At 38.1% G+C, this 19,304-nt stretch overlaps 2 protein-coding genes across 2 annotated transcripts; one reads left to right on the top strand and one right to left on the bottom strand.

Annotated features, from left to right (window-relative positions):
• The first annotated feature begins 2,757 nt into the window (after positions 1-2,757).
• Positions 2,758-6,090, top strand: LOC111343306 (gonadotropin-releasing hormone receptor-like). The gene is made up of 2 exons (XM_022950454.2): positions 2,758-2,938; positions 3,839-6,090. Exon 2 carries the CDS (start codon positions 3,920-3,922, stop codon positions 5,045-5,047), a length of 1,128 nt encoding a protein of 375 aa, XP_022806189.2. The 5' UTR covers positions 2,758-2,938; positions 3,839-3,919; the 3' UTR covers positions 5,048-6,090.
• Positions 6,091-7,851: 1,761 nt separating this feature from the next.
• LOC148723815 (QRFP-like peptide receptor) lies at positions 7,852-10,109 on the bottom strand. Its single transcript, XM_088733627.1, has one exon. It carries the CDS (start codon positions 10,001-10,003, stop codon positions 8,891-8,893), a length of 1,113 nt encoding a protein of 370 aa, XP_088589753.1. The 5' UTR covers positions 10,004-10,109; the 3' UTR covers positions 7,852-8,890.
• Positions 10,110-19,304: the final 9,195 nt, after the last annotated feature.

Below are 19,304 nucleotides of genomic sequence, written 5' to 3'. Positions count from 1 at the left end.
CGGGTCTGATGTTCGCTATTGCATAAATAGCGCTCTCTACTGCGAGGATCGTGCATCATACGTTTCCCTCATTTATTTATGAGTTTATTTTAGTCGTCATCATGGTTTTTCTCGACGAGGACTTAATCAGAGTTTTTATCAAAGCGCGGAGAAAGTGCGTCGAACGATTTTCTCAACGAGGAACCGTCGATAGCTAGCAAACTATGACTCATCTTTCCATAGCTCCGTTTCATAAAGATTTCGCTATTCATACGGTCCAAGTTCATAATAAGAAGAAATCAGAATTTTTAGATATCAGTATCACTTACACGAAAACGACATCAATCCGGGAATCAAGTGGAATTTTTCTAACCTGCAGCCTTTATTCGAATCTGTCTTAATGGGAAAGCTCAACTTTTACATGGGGTAAAAAGTCCCTTTCTAAGTTCAGTCAGTTTGTAATTACATATTAATTCACTCAAGCTCTCACAGATTACTAAATTCGGAATTTTGACGTCCGGTATTTGTTTATCAGAGAGCATACTCTCGTTTTTCCATGATATTTGATTGCTGTTATTTTTGTATTTTCCACCCGGATTTGCGGTGCCGTTTTTCATTATATCTTGTTTTCGTAGTTGTTTGTTTTTTTTTTTTACCAGCTGTCAGTTGTAGAATGCCGCCGCGTTGAAAAGCTTCAAGTATTGATTTCTCAGGCATGTTTTACTATAAAGGCTGATAGTTTCGAAAGAATCAGCGACTTGATCACAAAAATAGAACTTAAAGGATTTCTTTTACGACAAACACATTCACAATGACACAAAAACAGTAAAATATCGACATGATGTCCGTAAAGATGAAGCCAACAGGACGGCCTAAGAGACATATTCTTACTTTGGGGAGATGATAATTATTGTTTATTGTTTCGTCCTTTAGTTCGACTTCATTTGCATAAGTGTAAGACTGGCCCAGAGACTATGTTATAACAATACTCACGGCGAGACGAAAGGACTCCTAACTGAAATATTGAAAGCATACTAAAAAAGCTTGCAAGGCATGAGCCGAAAGTCTACTGATTTACGAGTTTTTCGAGTGCTTTTTTACTATTACACGTTACGTTATATTACATGATAAAACTCGTAGAAAAGGAATCTGCACTACTGAAACGAATGACACCAGTCCATAATTAGCCATTTTAAATGAAATTTATTTGTTTAAGCGTTAAGGAGCCTTTCATAAAGATAATGACAAAAGCCGTTTCCATAAAGACGGGTTAAGCTTGATTTTGAATATACATTAAAACTAAACTGATAGCCCCTTTCAGATGCGACGCTCTCTAAACAGAACGGCGTTTAATATCCTTTCGTTGTCTATCCGACTATCCCAAAATTCGTTTTTGGTCAGGGTAAGAGGAAACTTAAAATTTCCCTCTATATGTTAACCAGGTTGAGTCTTTCGCATTTTCTTCGCCAAAACGCTTATTATCCTTTATCATCCTTGAGTAAAATTACGAGCATGAATAGAGCGTTGATTAGTTTCATCATGAACTGTTACTTAGTTTCATTGATGTTCGCTGGGAAAACTTCGCTTCGAAAATAAAGCCACCTTCTGTTCAAAACCTCTGAAGAGGTTTCCTTCACCTGAGCCATGCATTTGATCCACTTTCTGGAGACTGAGGCAAACCAGGAACACATTTAATCTAAATATTATTAAATTAAAACTAAAGGGGGCAGTTTTTGCGGAACTGAAAATTTGCAAATTCTCTCAGACGTCCTTACCATCTTGTTAATTGATTCTGTTAAGGTCAACCACTTGCAAAGCTAAAATGTTCGTTAATCAACAGAAGGTTTAACCGTTTTCAATGTTTTAAGGCAAGAAAAGATGATGATGAAGGCGACTGATGTATATTGAAGAGGCTCACTTTGTTTTGATTCCCAAATTCTCTGAGCCTGTTTGCTTAGAAAGTGCATGGGTCGATGGATACTTTTTTTTCATTATAACTCAGTTTTAGAAAGACAATATCACGTTCGACCTGGTAATCAAGATTAAGAGATAAGTTAAAATTTAACGTAGCCAGGAGTCTGGCTTTCTATATTGATATGATTGCTTTGCAAAGTGCCAATATTTTAATACTGCTGTGTTCCGGAACTCATTTTATCTTATCTTTTGGAAAATAGAAAAAAATAAAAGTTCATTGGAAAATAGCACACAGTAATTTGCCACGTGTAGTAGAAATTACAGCTAGCAAGAAGTAAAGGAAAAGATGATATTACTTAAAAAGATATCATGAAGTAAGTGAAACTGAGAGTGGAATATTATGCAACATAGTGACTAATGGACTTATCAATCATTGATCAATAGATATGTTGGGCTGTTTCTTAGCGAGCCTTGGTTAAGCCGGAGTTAATGCATTTATTATCCATTCTTCTATAGACATCGAAAACAAAAGCTTTGAAATGTGGTAGATGGTTGCTAGCGATAATGCCACACAAGCAAACAAAATTTGCAACAAACAGATACTTTGATTTCACATCTTGTTCGGCGTAAATATTCAATTACCGTTTTGCGTTCAAGCTTCTATGTCTCTTCAAAGTTTCGACGAAGGCCAGCAAGGGAACCAATATAATTTAGTACTTAATTGAATCCGCTGATAATTTACATCTCCGAGATCAAGATCGACTTACAAATTCATGAAATACACGTCATTATCATATTGAAAACAAAACCTCATTAAAATTAACTTTCAACGCACTTTAAAACACGCCTACTACAAAACTAGTTTCGTCCACAGACCTCTTCAATTTCGCAGAAATACACGTCACTTACATGAAAATATGTTGTAAATTGTGGAGACACACATTATATTGAAAAAAGCTGCTAATTCCATTGCGAACATGAAATGACAGCTCCTTCCTCTGTTTCAAAGTCAACAGCATTTTGGGATTAGTTATCTGTCTCAAAGGTAAGAATTGTGCTTTTAAAGCATAGGCTCAAAAAGGGTTCAAATTTCAAAGTACTTAGAGAATGTTCAATAGCCTTCATCGCTTTTTATTAACAGTGGGCGAACAACTGGTGAAGGAAAAATATTTGTAACGCCCTCAAAGAGAAGTTTATGCTAGGTCAAAAATGATTTTCGGAAGTAGAAAAAGCGTCGGGTCGACACAGACCCAAATGTTTTCTTATTTTTCGCGAGGATTTAATTGACGAAAAAATTTTGCAATCTCTAATTTCGGCGGCGGTTAAATCATACCAATATGTTTTAACCAAAACTTCACCAAAGGACAGTTACGTCAATCAAAAACCTAGCTCACTCCTGAGAGGTAACACAATATCTGTGGGGAAGTACTTCACAACAATAAATTTTACATTCGTGGCTTTAGGGTTTTTGTGGAGTAGCACTGTTCAGTCTCAGAAAAGCAACAAAGTGTTCTTTAGTTTTGCGTGTTACATCTGCTTTTAGAAGATGTAGACCTCACTTAAGTAGAGGTTAATTCCGACATACTTTTATCCCACTGTCTGGCATGATGTGACAGTTAAATGATTAAAAAAACATAATTATTTGTCTCTGTCAACATTTGAAAAGCTCTGAAGTAAGATTTCCGTACCTTTCAAAATTGCCGAAATTGAAGTAATTTGCAAAAGTTCGGCAATTTTTTTTTTAAATTTGGGTTGCACTTAGTTTATACTACTTGTTGATAGATTCATGGCTTATACAAACAAAATAAGCTTTAGTGCAGAGGAAGATTGCAATTAACGTCCAAAGTAATTTTCTGACAATTAATTTACTTCTGTAAAAAAGCAAAACGTTTCTAGTTTTAGATTCATTAGACTGACGCTGAAGCGAATATAATTGCACCCACAGACCTCTGCAATCAGTGATAACACGACCACACTGGCTGGCGTAACAGTTGAATCACCGGCAGACTCTCTTAGTTGAAATATCATGGCGATATTTGGAAATGTCTCGTCATACGAAGACGTACCAACTGCAAGCAGCAATAGTACTCCTTCTTCAGTAGAGTGCTTTAGTGTTCCAGGGCAAGCTACCATCGTGATACACGTTTTCGCGCTCTTTGCCTCCTTGATGGGAAATTCCCTCCTAATCACTGCCTTTGTTAGAATGAAAGAAAAAGTCATGCTGGTGATCGCTAGCATGGCAGCATCTGACCTTCTGGTGGCAATCTTTCTACTTCCTCGCTTCATCTTAGCAGAGGTACTCGGGTCCAGCGCTTTCCTTATTCACGGAGGAGGAGGCACATTTTTGTGCAAGATGTGCAGCTTCCTTAGCGATATGTCGTTGTCAGTAACAACTCTAAGTTTGATTGTGATCGCGGTTGAACGCTTCTTAGCTGTGGTGTATCCTCTTTTGTACATGAAAACCTCTAGTAGGAGACGTCGTCTTCTCGTTGCTTCAACTTGGATCATGGCTGCAGCATTTCACTCGCCATATTTTTACATGTTTCGACTGGTGACAAAAGTCGACAGTCAGGGTCAAGGTTACCAAGTCTGTTCCTTAAGCTGGGAACCAGCTTTCGATCACCAGTCAGTGCATCAGCGCTACAGCATCTTTCTCTATACCACCGTTTTGATTCTACCATTGCTCGTTATTTTCGTTTTGTACGCTGTTGTAGCTTTCCAACTTCGAAAGGACAAACTGAGTTCATGCCGAAACGAGAACGGGACGAAACGGATTCGAAAACGCACCCGGAGCCTACTTGTAATGGCCATTGCTACTGTTTTAGCATTTCTGATCTGTTGGACGCTCCACATCGCATTAACTGCCGTTTTCCTCTTTTCACCTTGGTTGGTTCCAAAGTGCAGCAAAATCTTCAAGATGATGCTTTATCTCTCGCACATTTTGGCAAGTTGCTATTGCGCGATCAATCCATGGATCTGCCTCTTCTTTATTCCAAGGCTTTTTCGCGAATTGAAAGTCATGGTACATAGAAGAACATTTCGGCGGTATGCAATGAAGGGGAAAAAAATGGGATCAGAGACCGAAAGTAGTAATGTCCGGCTTCGGTTTGAGAGTCGCACGTGTTCATTTACACCCGATAGCGATAATCAGTAAAAAATCGACCCAAGAAAGTCGATCGCTGATGGCTAGAGGCTTTTGCCATCTCTTTTTACCTCTCTTCAGTGAGCGCAGAAAGGCATATATATGAATCTCTTCCGTCAGGACGGCTTGTTTAAGGATTTCAGTTTGATGACTGGAGGAAGCACACTCTTTAAAAGGATGTCCAAAGCCAATCTTTCCCAGAAACATTTTATTCTTGTCGAGCGTTCTTCACCATCGATATCACGATGCTAACTGGATATAAATTACACTTTATGGGCCATGATTCATATATTTTCCTTTTATAATATTTTCTTGTTGTCTCCAAGGCTAACTCAATGGTTTATCTTTTGTTTATTTCTCCTTTACACAAGAGTATACTAATATCGCCCTGAAGTATGAAGTTTTCTTTATAGTTATTTTACCGCAGGTATATATTCATATATTAAAAATAACCAAGCAGATCGTAGAATCTTAGTGACGACATATCATAAAATATATGTTTCTATAGCATGTCTAAAATTTTTAATCATTGGACCTTTGAGCACAGTTTTTTTATTCTTTTATTGGGCCGCCATTGATAAGTGAAGGGGCCAGCGTGTTTGAATCAATTTGATCAATACCACTATTAAGGTCGCCCTCTACATCCTGGGAAACAGAATATAAAATGTTAGAAGATCAAATTTTGCTGCCTTTGTAAAAGGGTAGGGTACTTACATGTGCACATCCAACGGAGTCACAAAGGATTGGACCAACTTCAAAACAAATCAGCTGACATATATACTAAGCAAGCGATAACAACAACAAAAACGATGACTATGAAAGTGTCGGCCATTGATTTACTAGGTTTGCTATTGGTGATTGCCTGATAATCAAAGCTTTAATTTATGTATGAAACTAATGTCTTGAATGTTAAAGAATATGGTGTGAAACGGAAAAAAGGTTTTCCTGAGAAGTTGTACTTAATTTGAGGGATTGTGTTCTTGTAGATATAACTGAATGTAAAAGCTATATGTAGGATAATAGAAAAATGAGAAATTACGTTCGTATTCCTGTAACGTAATCTTTCAATTCTTTTAGCCACGAAAATACCAAATTTAACCTCCCTCTCTTCAGCAATGGCCTCTAATTAAAGAAAAGTTGGTGTGAGAAAAAAAAGAAAAGATGAAACTCTGAAAACCATTTTCAAAATGAGGTTATATGTTTAATCCTCGTCCGGACCATTTAAAACTGTTATTCTTTCGTGATCCATTTTTTGAACTAAGTACCTCTTTGTGACTTTACTCAGACGTTATGAAAATAACACTTAACCCAAAAAACTGGATATTCTCGACTTTAACATCGAATTATCGTGTAAATGATATATAGAGTTCTTTTAAATGACAAGAAAGCAACTACCAATCGGAAACGTCTGATTATCATCCAGTAAATCAACCAAGTTTTAAGTTGAACATTATTTGAAAACATGATTTTTGCAAAAGAAAATTGGATTTGACAGGTACACTTACAAAAGCTAAAAAAGCAATTTTTTAGCTTTTGAGCAAAAGCTAAAAGAGTGTTTATATATATATATATATATATATCATAATGAAGAACGTGAGTATCAGTGACACACTTGGCTGCGCCTTAAGCTTGTAAGGAAAAATTTTAAAGTAATCCATAAAACATTTCCGACAGCAAATTTTCGTCGAAGCAAATCAGACTTGACAAGTCTGAGGTAAAACTTATGATTATCTGACTAATTTTTCCCAAGTTTTTAAGTCTTCCATCGGATGCAACCAAGTTTTATTAATTCCCAATTTGATTGATTTCAAGATCGGAAAACGTTTTATGTTTGTTACAGACGAGGCAACAAAAGTTCTTGTTAATGGCCTGTGCTGGCGGCAAAACCTTCAAAGCCATCAACCCACCAGTCAAATGCTTGTTAAACAGCAGTTGTTCACATACATGCCATGCCATGATACATAAAATATAAAAGTACCTTGGAATTCTAGATACCATAGTCTTACATTTGGCGTGAAAATATGTCCTGATATTTATTTCTGGGCCAGGTCAGCGAACGAACAATAGTTCATCTATATACATGTTTGTGACAAACCTTTCTTCACCTTTTATTTCCCGCGTTCTCACATTGCGCGGTTTCCAAACCAATGGTTTGTTAATAGCATCAAAAGTCTTAGCCGTTGAGAGTTCTTTCAGGACGATTCAGCCATCTTCTCTTTTTGCGCAAGTTCTATCCTTCGTGAGGAGTCTCGTGGTCACGGCCTTGCTAGCTAGGTGACGACATAGACTCCAAGGGTGATCAGGTTACAAGCAATTTGATTACTGGTTTGTTCATATGAGTGGTCTCAGTAATCAGATCGGTATTCGTTAATTTGAGACAACCACTAAATATAATTATTTGTTTCGCAACATTGCACATCGTTTCCTTAATTGGACTGTCCGGAAAAGGTAACGTTCCATAAGCTGTAGAAACTTTTAATTTCGATAGTGGTCAATATACATAACCAAACGCCAGGTGGTAAAACCGAACTATCTTATTGTAAGCCCACACAACCAATACCACAGTTTCTCTAGAAATTTACATCTTTTATTCATTGCCCGAAAACATTTGAGCTAATTAAAAATTATCACATTCTAGATAATTAGAGTACAGGGATAAGACGAAAAAAGAACGAATCACCATTAACATGCTAAGAAGTATTACCTACTGCATGCCACATGCAGCATACATATGTACATCAGGGCTGGGTTGTTCAAAGCTGAGTCAAGATAACCCAGGGTTAGTGTAAAATTTGCCAGATTTCAGATCTGAAAGCTTGAAAAGAAAATTCAGTTTAATTCTTTGTACTACAATTTGGTGATTAGATGCTCTAAAAACAATAGGGGAAATTATCCCAAAAAAGCTTTTGAATGGAGAAATATAGAAAGCAAGGCTAAAATTTAACCTTACGTTAGCGCTAATCGGCCTTCGTCAACTACGCCCAGTGCATCATCATAGACATAGGGATTGTTACTTACATTCTCAAGATTATTACGTACTAATAAAGGATTCTTCCTTGCTTCTTCGTACAGACCACTGTTTTTCATTTTTACTTCAACTTTCGAAATGATTTGTGATATGTTGAAACAGGAATTTTCTTCGTTTTTAAATTTCGTTAAGTATAGTTTTCTTTTAAAGGTCTGTTTTGGCATTTGCCAAAGATGGAGTGCCACCCAGATAACAAAATACTGATGTAAAGTTATCATGATACTGAATTCTTGGTCGAAGCCAGAGTCATTTGAGCCTTCCACATTTCCGGCAAGTACTAAAGCGTAACTAATCTGTTTTAATACAATTTAAAAAGTAGTCTTCATAAAGTCATTGAGAAATTCCATTTTACTTGAATACTTCATACAGCCGTATTCTTAGCATCTGATGATATGTCTCATGCAGACAATGGATAATCGTTTGCTTTTATTTCAAATGGCTCGCCAATTTATTATGAAATACCATGATTGGAGATAATTTCTCTTTGGTGATTGCATGTCATCATTGAATCCTCTGTTTCTCCGTGCTGTTGGCAGGAAAAATAACTTTACTATTCTGGTATTTCTTAATGAACTGTGTGGTTTCTCAAAACTAATCTAAAATTGAGATGATGACAAATCAATTTTGTTTTCGTCCTTTTGGTAAAACAAGCTTCCAGCAATAAAAAAATCTTAGCATGTTGGTGAGTCAAAGATTAACCGCAGGCAACTCGTCAGCAGTGACGAACCTGGGAGAAGGCCGACGATTCAGGTCACAAGTATTATAAAACTGCCAGTGGACACGAAACCGTCACCCGACTTAATCTTTCTTGATTTGTAAATACCGCATTAACAAAAATTACTTTTACAGATTTTAGTTAGCTCGCGCGAAAAATTTCGCAGGAAAATTAAGCAAATACATGGATTAACTGCACAATACGACGAGGCCAATATCCGCGAGATATGTCGCATGACGTTTTGTATCTTAATACACTCGGAAACTGGGCTTAGAGAAAAGAGGTCAAGGAACGAAAAAACAACAAAAGGAGTCCAACATATGAAAAGTGCCGTTACAGTGACAGCGGCCATTCGGTGCAATTTTCTGATACGTTCTCGGTTTCGTCTTGCACACCTTTCGGTTCGACTTGCCGCCAGTTCATCCTTGCGTGAGCTGTATACTACAATGGCCGAGAGAACGGAAATAACGAGTAATGGTATAAGCAGGACTGTTGTGAATAAAATAATGTTGTAGCGAAGGTGCGCCGGTTCGTGATCAAAAGCTGGCTCCCATGTAGGCATGCACAGTTGGATCCTTTTGTCGTTGGAGTGGGGCGAAATTAGGCGCATCGTGTAAAAATACGGTGAATGAATTGCTGCAGACAAGATCCAGGTGGAGAAAATTGCACCCCGGCGTACACTGAGTGTGATTCTTTTATAAAGCATGGGATAAACAATTGCTAAGAGACGCTCAACGAAGATTATGACCAGACTCTGTGTCGATACTGCCAATGACATGTCACTGAGGAAAGTACACATCTTACACAGAAATGCGCCTCCACTTCCATGAACGAGAAAAGCGTTGGACCTGATGACTTCTCTTGTTATTAACCGAGGAATTAGAAAGATCGCCACTAGCAAGTCAGACGCAGCCATGTTGACAATGAGAAGCATCATGTTGTCCTTCATTCTTAAAATCGCGGTGATGAGGAGGATGTTTCCCAGCATAGCAACTAGCAGGGTGAGGACATGTATCACTGTTGGAACTTGCTCTGGAACTAGTGGAACCCCATCACTGGCACAAAGATCCTCTAGAAAAGAGTCGTTGCGGCTTACATTTCGATTGTTTTCCAGATCATCTACAGAGACGTTTGTATTCATTTTGATGGAATGCGTTGTAAAATGACCAAGCTCGAAATGAAAAACGCTCGAGTTTGTGGTCCATTTATGTCTCTTGCACTTCATGATTTTCAATACAGCTGTGCTATTCCAAGTGGCTGCAGATGGTCAGGAGCCAATAAATGTTCAAGTTGACATCCCTTGAGATTAGCCAAATTTATTACTCTCTGTACGCGTGACAACCCACTGTTAACAGAAAACGATATGGTGATCGTTGGAGAGTAGAAAGATTACACGATATTGCACAGTACTACAAAACGATATAAGTGAAAAAAGATCTTGAATCCATCATAAAACTATTTTATTATAATATTTAGAGAAAATCATTTAAGACTGTTCTTTTTCGGCAGTAATTTTCGTTAGGGCGACATATGAAAAATTTCTTTTTAAACAGCTCTCATTATTGATGCATGGTCGTTCTTCCTGTGGGAGTACATCTTGCTATAATTAGCTATAAACCCATATGATTTAATAGTGCCAGTTTGTATTCCACGAATTACCTAAGAATCCGACTGGGGCACGCTCAGGACAATTAATATTGGCTTAAAAGCTCCTCCGAAAACATCAGCAGTTAGAGGTCGAATTTTATCTTAAAGAACTGAGCTTCTTGAATTCAAAGCCACCTCCCAAAACACCTTAATCTCAGTAGAAGCAAGTTGCCAAATCTGTAGGACGAATATATCTATCAGATACGTGGAGTGAAAAAAATTAATACGCGACAGAATGGGAGATAAATAATGTGTGGTTCCGATAAATATTGTAAAATAACAGTGATTAAGTTAATTAAGGAAAATGAGATGTTGAACTAGAAAGAGCTAAACGAACCAAAACAGAAACAATGAGCAATGAGCAAGCCTGGTAACCAAAGCGAAAGGAAGAGTCCTCGTCACAAATTTGAAGCTCATGTAAGAGTATTAGGTCTGAATGGTAGGCCCCGGTTGTTCGAAGGTTGTATGACGCTATCCACCGGATAAATCTTTATCCGGTGGATAGTGCAATATGATTTGCTATCACTTAACCGCTGGATAGTGACTTATTCGTTGGGTAGCGTTATCCGCCATTTATACAACTGAGCCTAGGATAATCATACATTAAAAATGGAGGGAATTGACATGGTCTGGTGGGCTAAGCTTTTGCTACTATTTTCCAAAAGTTACTAAACGTCACTCGGAGCACAAATGACATCAACTGTATTGAACGACTATGCTATACAGAACCGTTATGGACACATCGTTATCGGATGATATATGGAGCAGCACGCGCATGCTATCCTTGATAATCTGTGGCAAGCATGTTCTTTTTATTTTACAGTTGCAAAAGACAAATGCTAGAAAAGCTAATTAACACTCAGATTTTTCTTCAAACAAAGTCCCTATTTTTGAAGACACCATAAAACCTAAAGCCCATGATTTAATTTCAAAAAACGGTAAGACCTCAACAACAACTTACACCAGCGTGTGACCTGGGTTGGATATAGATGAGTTCGAGTAAAGCAGACCTCAGAATTTTTAAAGATATCGGTCGGTTTATGATCGGGACTCTTTATTCACATTTTATCATGAAACAATAGCTACGTACAGAGTTGCTTTAGAATGGGCCGAGAAAAAGTAATTCATTACTTTAAAAAATTCATTCAACATCGTAAAATGGCGTATATGAGAACGATCCTTCGCAGTAAAGCACTATTTGAGCAATAGTGAAAATCAGACCTGAAAAAAATTTCAGGCCTGTACGGGACTCGAACCACTGACCTCTGCGATACTAGTGCAGCGCTCTACCAATTGAGCTAACAAGCCAATTATTATATTGGATATAAACTACGGGTTTATATCGAAATTAATTTGATGGCCTGCTCCCAGTTGGCTTGTTAGCTCAATTGGTAGAGCGCTGCACTAGTATCGCAGAGGTCAGTGGTTCGAGTCCCGTACAGGTCTGAAATTTTTTTCAGGTCTGATTTTCACTATTGCTCAAATAGTGCTTTACTGCGAAGGATCGTTCTCATATACGTCTCGTAACCGCAGTTCACACATATGTTTCATATGTTTGTTGTTGTTTGATTTATCATCTACGGGTTTATATCGAATTAATTTGATGGCCTGCTCCCAGTTGGCTTGTTAGCTCAATTGGTAGAGCGCTGCACTAGTATCGCAGAGGTCAGTGGTTCGAGTCCCGTACAGGCCTGAAATTTTTTTCAGGTCTGATTTTCACTATTGCTCAAATAGTGCTTTACTGCGAAGGATCGTTCTCATATACGTCTCATAACCGCAGTTCACACATATGTTTCATATGTTTGTTGTTTGATTTATCATCTACGGGTTTATATCGAATTAATTTGATGGCCTGCTCCCAGTTGGCTTGTTAGCTCAATTGGTAGAGCGCTGCACTAGTATCGCAGAGGTCAGTGGTTCGAGTCCCGTACAGGCCTGAAATTTTTTTCAGGTCTGATTTTCACTATTGCTCAAATAGTGCTTTACTGCGAAGGATCGTTCTCATATACGTCTCATAACCGCAGTTCACACATATGTTTCATATGTTTGTTGTTGATCGTAAAATGGGTTGCGGTTGTTTATTGATGAATACATTTTTTAATTAATGAGGTAAAATAATTTGTTTTAATTTAGAAGTAGTTGCTTCGATGTCGATCGCGACGCTTCGATACATACATACATACATACATACATACACACATACATACATAACTTTATTTGATAACGCAGGTTAAAATTTGCGCAACTTTACAGCTGATGTGGACCTGCCTAAACCAATTAGTCTATAATTATATAAAATACAGATATGATAAAATTTATAACTTGAATAAATTAAGTAAACCATAAAATTTTTAGTAATAGTGAAAATTTGGTTTCATGTTTTGTATAACGTTACCTTCCTTTTCAAAATTAATATTCATGACAGTTTGCTTGGATTGTTTTAAGTTATGTTTAAAAATAGATAAATTTGGATAATCTTTAAGATTATCGGGAAATGCATTCCACGCTACTGCAGATCTATGAGCAAAGGACCTACGACCCAGTTCGGTTTTGGGCCAACACTCAGGGATTTCCTTAGGTTATAGCTGTTAGAGTTCTTGGTCACCAAACAATTAATTTCCCGCAACCCTAAATTATAATAAGCATTATATGTAATAGTTAAGATACGTAGCTTATGAAAATACTCTAAAGGCATCCAGCCAACCTTAGAAAGTCCATCATTATCCTCAAAACTATTTGGTATCTTATGAATCAGCCTGGCAGCCCTGATGTGAATCATTTCTAGAACTTTAAGCTTGGGTCCAGACCCCCCAATTACAATTCCATATAGAACACTTGGTATAACTATCCTATAGTAAAAAGTCTCCAAGATAGATGTACATAGGAAATTTATACGTCTCAACATTTTAACTTTGGCATTAAATGCAGATCTAGCCAATGCAACATAGTGAGACCAAGAGAGTTTATCATCGATTGTAACCCCAAGGCAATTGGTGGAGGACACATACCGAATGGTGTCCACACCCCACTTCAGCTGTTTCAAAGGACCTATGAAGGGGGTAGTACTTAAGACCATTGCCTCGGATTTATCTTCATGTAGAATCAGTCTGTTACTAAGACACCAGGAATTAACCTGGTCCAAAACAGCCTGTAACCCTGTTGTTATGTCATCAACAGTATTCCCTGCTACATATATTGTGGTGTCGTCAGCATACATATAGACTTTTCCACTGGTAACAGATTCAGGGAGGTCATTAACATAAGATACGAACAGTCTTGGTCCTAGTAAGGATCCCTGAGGGACCCCAGCTCTAATGGGGATCTATCAGATCTAGACCTATTTACAGTAGTCCCTTGCACACGGTTGGAGAGATAGTCATTGATCCATTTCCACATATCACCTGCCAAGCCAACAGCCTTGAGTTTCTCAGTAAGAATACTGTGGTTGACGCAATCAAAAGCTTTGCGGAAATCAATGAATAAGACTCCAACCTTATGACCTCTATCCAGGACACTCCCCCTGGACTCAGTGAGATGAAGGAGGAGGCTCTGCGTTGAATAGCCCTTCCTAAATCCCCATTGTCTATCTGTAACAATGCCATTGGATAACATATGATCATCAAGTGAATTACACACTACTTTCTCCAGAAGCTTTACTGGTGTACTAAGCAAGGATATAGGTCGGTAATTGTTAGGATCCAGCCTGTTCCCTTTCTTAAAAACAGGTGTGACTAATGACTCCTTCCATTGTTGGGCGAACTTACATCAGTCCATGTTTTTTTTTTAACACCTCTAGCAGACCCTGAATAGCAGAGTCCTGTGCCAATTCAAGATCTTTAGGAAAAATGTTATCAGGGCCTACTGCTTTGTTTGGATTAATAGACTTTAAAACATATCTAACTATATCCCAATTCAAAGAAAAATTCTCTATGGTGGGAGTAATTCTATTAATATAAAAAGTAGTATCTAAATGTACTGGATCCAAGTTCTTAGTAAGATCATGTGCAATATCAATAAAATAATTATTAATCAAATTTGCTTTCTGCCTATCATCTGAAATAATAGTGTTATTAGAATCTTGTGGGGGACCAATTTTATCACTTTTGCTCTTACCAAGTATACGATTAGATATTTTCCAGAAATCTTTAGGTGAAGAAGATTCTTTAAATAGCCCAATCCAGTAAGAGGCCTCAGGTTTCCTGATTGCATGCTACTGCGAGTCTTCTGCAGGCGATGAATTCAACTGGATAAGTACATTGCACTAGCCTTTAGCCTTGGTTGTGATTGGCTGCTACTGACTTGAAAGCTTTGATTGGCGCATTTCGAAGAAATTTTTCCTCAGCGGTCTGTTAGCCCTCGGCTACCCTGTTTTTTGGTCTTCGGCATAGAATGTTACAATTTCCCTGTTTAAATTGCCACAGCAAAGTCTTTTTTCAGTCGCTAGACATTTTAATCTACCTAATCATTCTAAGCAACATATGGCAGTCTGCAACATATGGCAGTCTGCGCCCTTTCCATACATTTAGGTACCTCTGAAAGTTGCAAAACTCTTGTGACAAAAATTTATCTTTCAAATCGGTACTCTTATTCCCTTAGGTATCAATGAACGCTTTTTATTCTACTAATTTATTCTTGTTTTTCTCGTCACCATGCTCCCACTCACGATAGTGTAGCTCCTCCGTTCTGCATCCAAACACACACACACACACACACACACACACACACACACACACACACACACACACACACAACTCTCAATTCCTCAATTCGCTCTGACATAGGTTTTACTCTCGAAACGGTGGCCAGTTTGCATTAATAACTTATTTGATAAAACCAAATTTCTTTTGAGGTTCGCCTCTTGTACCCTGCTTTGCAACAATGAAAAATAACGAGCACTAATCTTTATTCCGCTCCAGAACGGGCGGTGTCTGGTGTCCGGTAAGGCTTAGCGAGTCCCGCGTAGGCGTTTCAGTGTTAACTCTGTCGTACTTGCAGGTAATCCTGTGAATAACACTATCTTTGTTAGCCAGTTAATCAACATCTTTGGTCCGTTTTTAGTCCCCGACCCGGTAAAAAGCGCCTCAGTACACCTTGCTTTCGTAGGCAGCGACGATGTTGACCCTTGACATGTGAAAACCACAGAGGATGCGAATTCATTGGCAGGTACAGCAATGATGGTTGATTTACTGGTCTTTAAAAGGGAATTGATACCCATTAGAAGGCAGATGTTTCTTATTCAAAACTGAGGGCTTTTTTTTATCAGAAGTTGACACGCCTAACGATACCTGGTTCTATCGCCTGTGGATGCTGTGAAACATGTGTGCTGCGTATTTGTCAGTGGCCATACGCTTCCTTCATACACCATTGGTGAGGTGTTTATCGGGTTCTCCTGAGACAGCGGAGTCTAACAAAGGTTTAATGAATGAAAAGTTGTTGGCTCTTTAGTTGCTGCAAGAAGGTATTGAAGTTCTCGAGACCGAAGATGGTGAAGGCGTCGATATCTCCTCACAACATTTGGACAACCAACAGCCTTCTATTAACTTCACTAGTCGATTTTATCACCTGAAGAGTGTGTAGAGGAGTAATCGTGCGCATGCCCAGATGACGCCCCGCTCGACATCGGATATGAGTACAACGTGAGACAAACGATCATGAATCCCAAATTTATAAACTACTTCCGTCAAAACTATTTTCAGTGGTTGGCTGGTTTGTCTATTTTTGAAGTACTGTGAATAAATCATAATTCCTTCTTTTGCGTATTTAATGATCAAAGTGTTTTAATGATTCGCTTGATATTTTTCCTTCGTTTTTGTTTTTACCACAATTTTCCGGACCGCTATTATTGTGTTCGACTATTCAAACAGCCATAGCTGAAATATTACCTCGACATACAATTATGGCTCCAAAACTCTATTTATCAATGGATAGTAACTTCAAGGTGAGGAAAGACTATTCGACAAATAGTTTGACAGGATCGCTCCAGTGAGAACGCGATAACTGTGTGAGAGAATTATAAAGCAACACCTGTCCCTGCCAGAGCTTTGCTAAATCGATTTGTTTAACCCTTTATCTTCTAAAACAATCAATCTTTTCCCTCGGTACATTATAAGTTTCTGATGATTTAGGTTGTAAAAAATTGGTTTTGAATAAAAAATATTTCAAAGTTCCTTATTAGTTTTTTGCTGGAGGGCTGATTACTAAAAGTACGGAAAATCCCATAAGTTAGAGCATGTTTGTCCAGAATCTTCACATGGGGCAAATCTTAGCTATGTTGTACGTCAAAAACTTACAAACGGGTTGATTCAAAACGCCGAGGAGCCTACTGATATCGATAACCTGCTTGAACGAACAATTGGACCGTTCAGTTGATTAAAATTTTTGCAAAGGTTTTTTTACAAAGGTTTTGTTTTTACAAATTGAATCAAAATTAAATTTGTAATCGCTGGAAGGGGGAGGCACTTAATCATAGCTAAAAATTTGAAGTTTGAATTTTCATCTTTTGATTCCAAATCATTTTGCGTCTCGTTTGTGGCTAATGACTTTTAAAACACGGAAGACATTCATATTAACACAACGAAATGATGGTGCGGCCGGAAAAAAAGGTAGTGTAAAAGTCTTTGTTTGTTATTGTCTGAGATAAGCCTTTCTTCATGATAATAAAGTATTATCGTTTGTCTTACGATGTCGTCACTTGTGATGTGATTCGCGAAGTTTCGACTGTATACTGCTAGTCTTCATCAGGCGATAAGGTCGACTGCTTTTGGGTCTTCTCATAAAGCAGGATGCTCCGCTGTGACTGGTTGGTATTCCACCGCTGTGATTGGCGCGTTTTGATCCTCGATGGTCCTGAGTTGTCCCCTCGGCAGTCCGCTGTCGAACGGCTCTCCTGTCACAGTTGCTGCTAATTACAACTTGAAGATGTCTGTTATTATATGGGCGTGAACCAATGAGGTTAAGTCTTTGAGTGTGGAACTAGCCAATTGAGTTGTGACGCACGTTTACAACTGAACGCTCACTCTAAAATTCCCCCAAGTGGATGATATTCCAAACTGATGAAACCTTTTTACACCTTGTTTCATTGTTTCAAATGGCCTATTGCAAAAGCGCCCTTAATACGTGCCAGCTGTGATGGCGATTTTACACACAATTCATCTGGGCATTTCAGCAATTCGTTCGAACACACTGAGGGCAGCACAAACCCTCTCATCACTACTTTGGGTGGCATCACACTACTGACTTGACGATTTAACTTCATGACTCAAATGAAAAAAAAAAAAAACTTTCAAAGAAAAAAAAAAAAAAAAAAGGGATGATAAAGGCTGTTTCCGCGGTTTTATTGAAATTCGTAATTGATTGAAGCCGGAGACACTTAACATGACACGCTTTGTAGTTTGACTTTGAATTTTCACTGATTGAATCGAAGTTTGCGTCGCAGTTGTAAAAGACAACTAAAAAGACAAATGAAAGACGGTGATTTTTTTCATACCAAGACAACGAATGAAATATTAACGGCGGTGCGGCTTGTAAATATAATTGCAGCCAAGATGCTTAGCTTGTTGGGGCCAATAGTGGTGCTGACTTCGGTGAGCTTTGCCCTATTGGTTAAAATTCTCGTCTTAAATCTCTTTCAGTAAGAAAAGCAAACAACAACAACAACAACTGAACAAAAACAAAACAAAATAAAAATTATCAAGCCACGAATCAAAATCGTTTTCCAGGCTGAAGCCAATTGTGGATGGAGATCTTTCATGATCTTTCAAGAGCTTTCAAGGTCTGAAGTTACGTTAATTTATAATGATTACATTTAACCAGATATAAAAATGCTGCTTTCATTTACATTTTGATTTTCTTACCTGAAAAAAAAAATTTTTCAAACGTTCCCTTTTCTGTCACTCTGTTTTTGAGACAAATGCACCCGCAAAAGTTAACGCCAGCTACTATTTTTCTCTAGTAAAGCATTTATCACTCGTTAAGGGGCTAATGAGCGTCCTTAGTAAGAGAGCGAACCAATCAGATTGTTTATCATAAAAGGTTGTTGGATGTGGATCTAACCCCGGCATTAAGCCATCAAACATCCATAAACTTCCGCATGAATCTTACACGCGAATTTGACATTTTGAAAAACACCCAAACACATTTGCAAGGTATAACGCTTCCTGCCTTTTATTAAGTGTGCCAGGGGAAATAATTTGGTTTCAGTTATTCTTCTTGAACTTAGTTTCTTCCGACCGTTAAGATTCCCTACGACTTCTAAAGTTTGCTTTCATCCGTTAAATAGCTTCATAAGCAGGGCTGGCATTGGCCTTGGGAGCGCCTTTGATTTCGGTCAACAGTTGGGATGTACGTGCACGATATTCAAATAAGGCAAGTTTTTGGCAGGATTTAAATCAAATGGATGACAAATTTAAATGATGGCCTTCTTACAGGATTAGTTTGCCTTCTCAATTAATTGCAGTTTTTGCCGAGGCTTTAATCAAATACCCAGTTACCTCAATCGCACGACACCCGACACCACTATAATGTTGAGCTTTCAATGTCGCAATTTTGGCCAATAACAGCTAAAATACGGGGAGTTTTCGTTTATTTAAGGACAACGGGCTTCTAAAAGTGGCCAGTGTGGCCCGAGCAAATGACTACTCAATGACAGGTTGCCTTTATTGGTTATGGTCAATAGTGGCTTAGACTGAGGTAAGCTTTATTTTACTGTAAAATCCTCACCGCCAGTAAAGTCGAATTAATATCCACAATTACAACGTGGCACTAAGGATTTTGGGGGTAAATAGCAGCCGTTTAGAAGTCTGAGAAAATATATGCGGAAAAGTGTTTATTTGCTCATAGAATAAATTTTTTCGAGTCCACAAGCAGCACCATCTCTAGAT

Source organism: Stylophora pistillata, chromosome 9 (assembly GCF_964205215.1).
Source record: "Stylophora pistillata chromosome 9, jaStyPist1.2, whole genome shotgun sequence".
Classification (NCBI taxonomy): Eukaryota; Metazoa; Cnidaria; class Anthozoa; order Scleractinia; family Pocilloporidae; genus Stylophora; species Stylophora pistillata.
Note: the sequence above shows the minus strand (reverse complement) of the source record. Positions and strands in the feature narration are given on the sequence as shown.

Coding starts and splice junctions, on each gene's coding strand:
- LOC148723815 (XM_088733627.1), bottom strand. CDS start 10,003: ATGAAGTGCAAGAGACATAAATGGACCACAAACTCGAGCGTTTTTCAT.
- LOC111343306 (XM_022950454.2), top strand. CDS start 3,920: ATGGCGATATTTGGAAATGTCTCGTCATACGAAGACGTACCAACTGCA.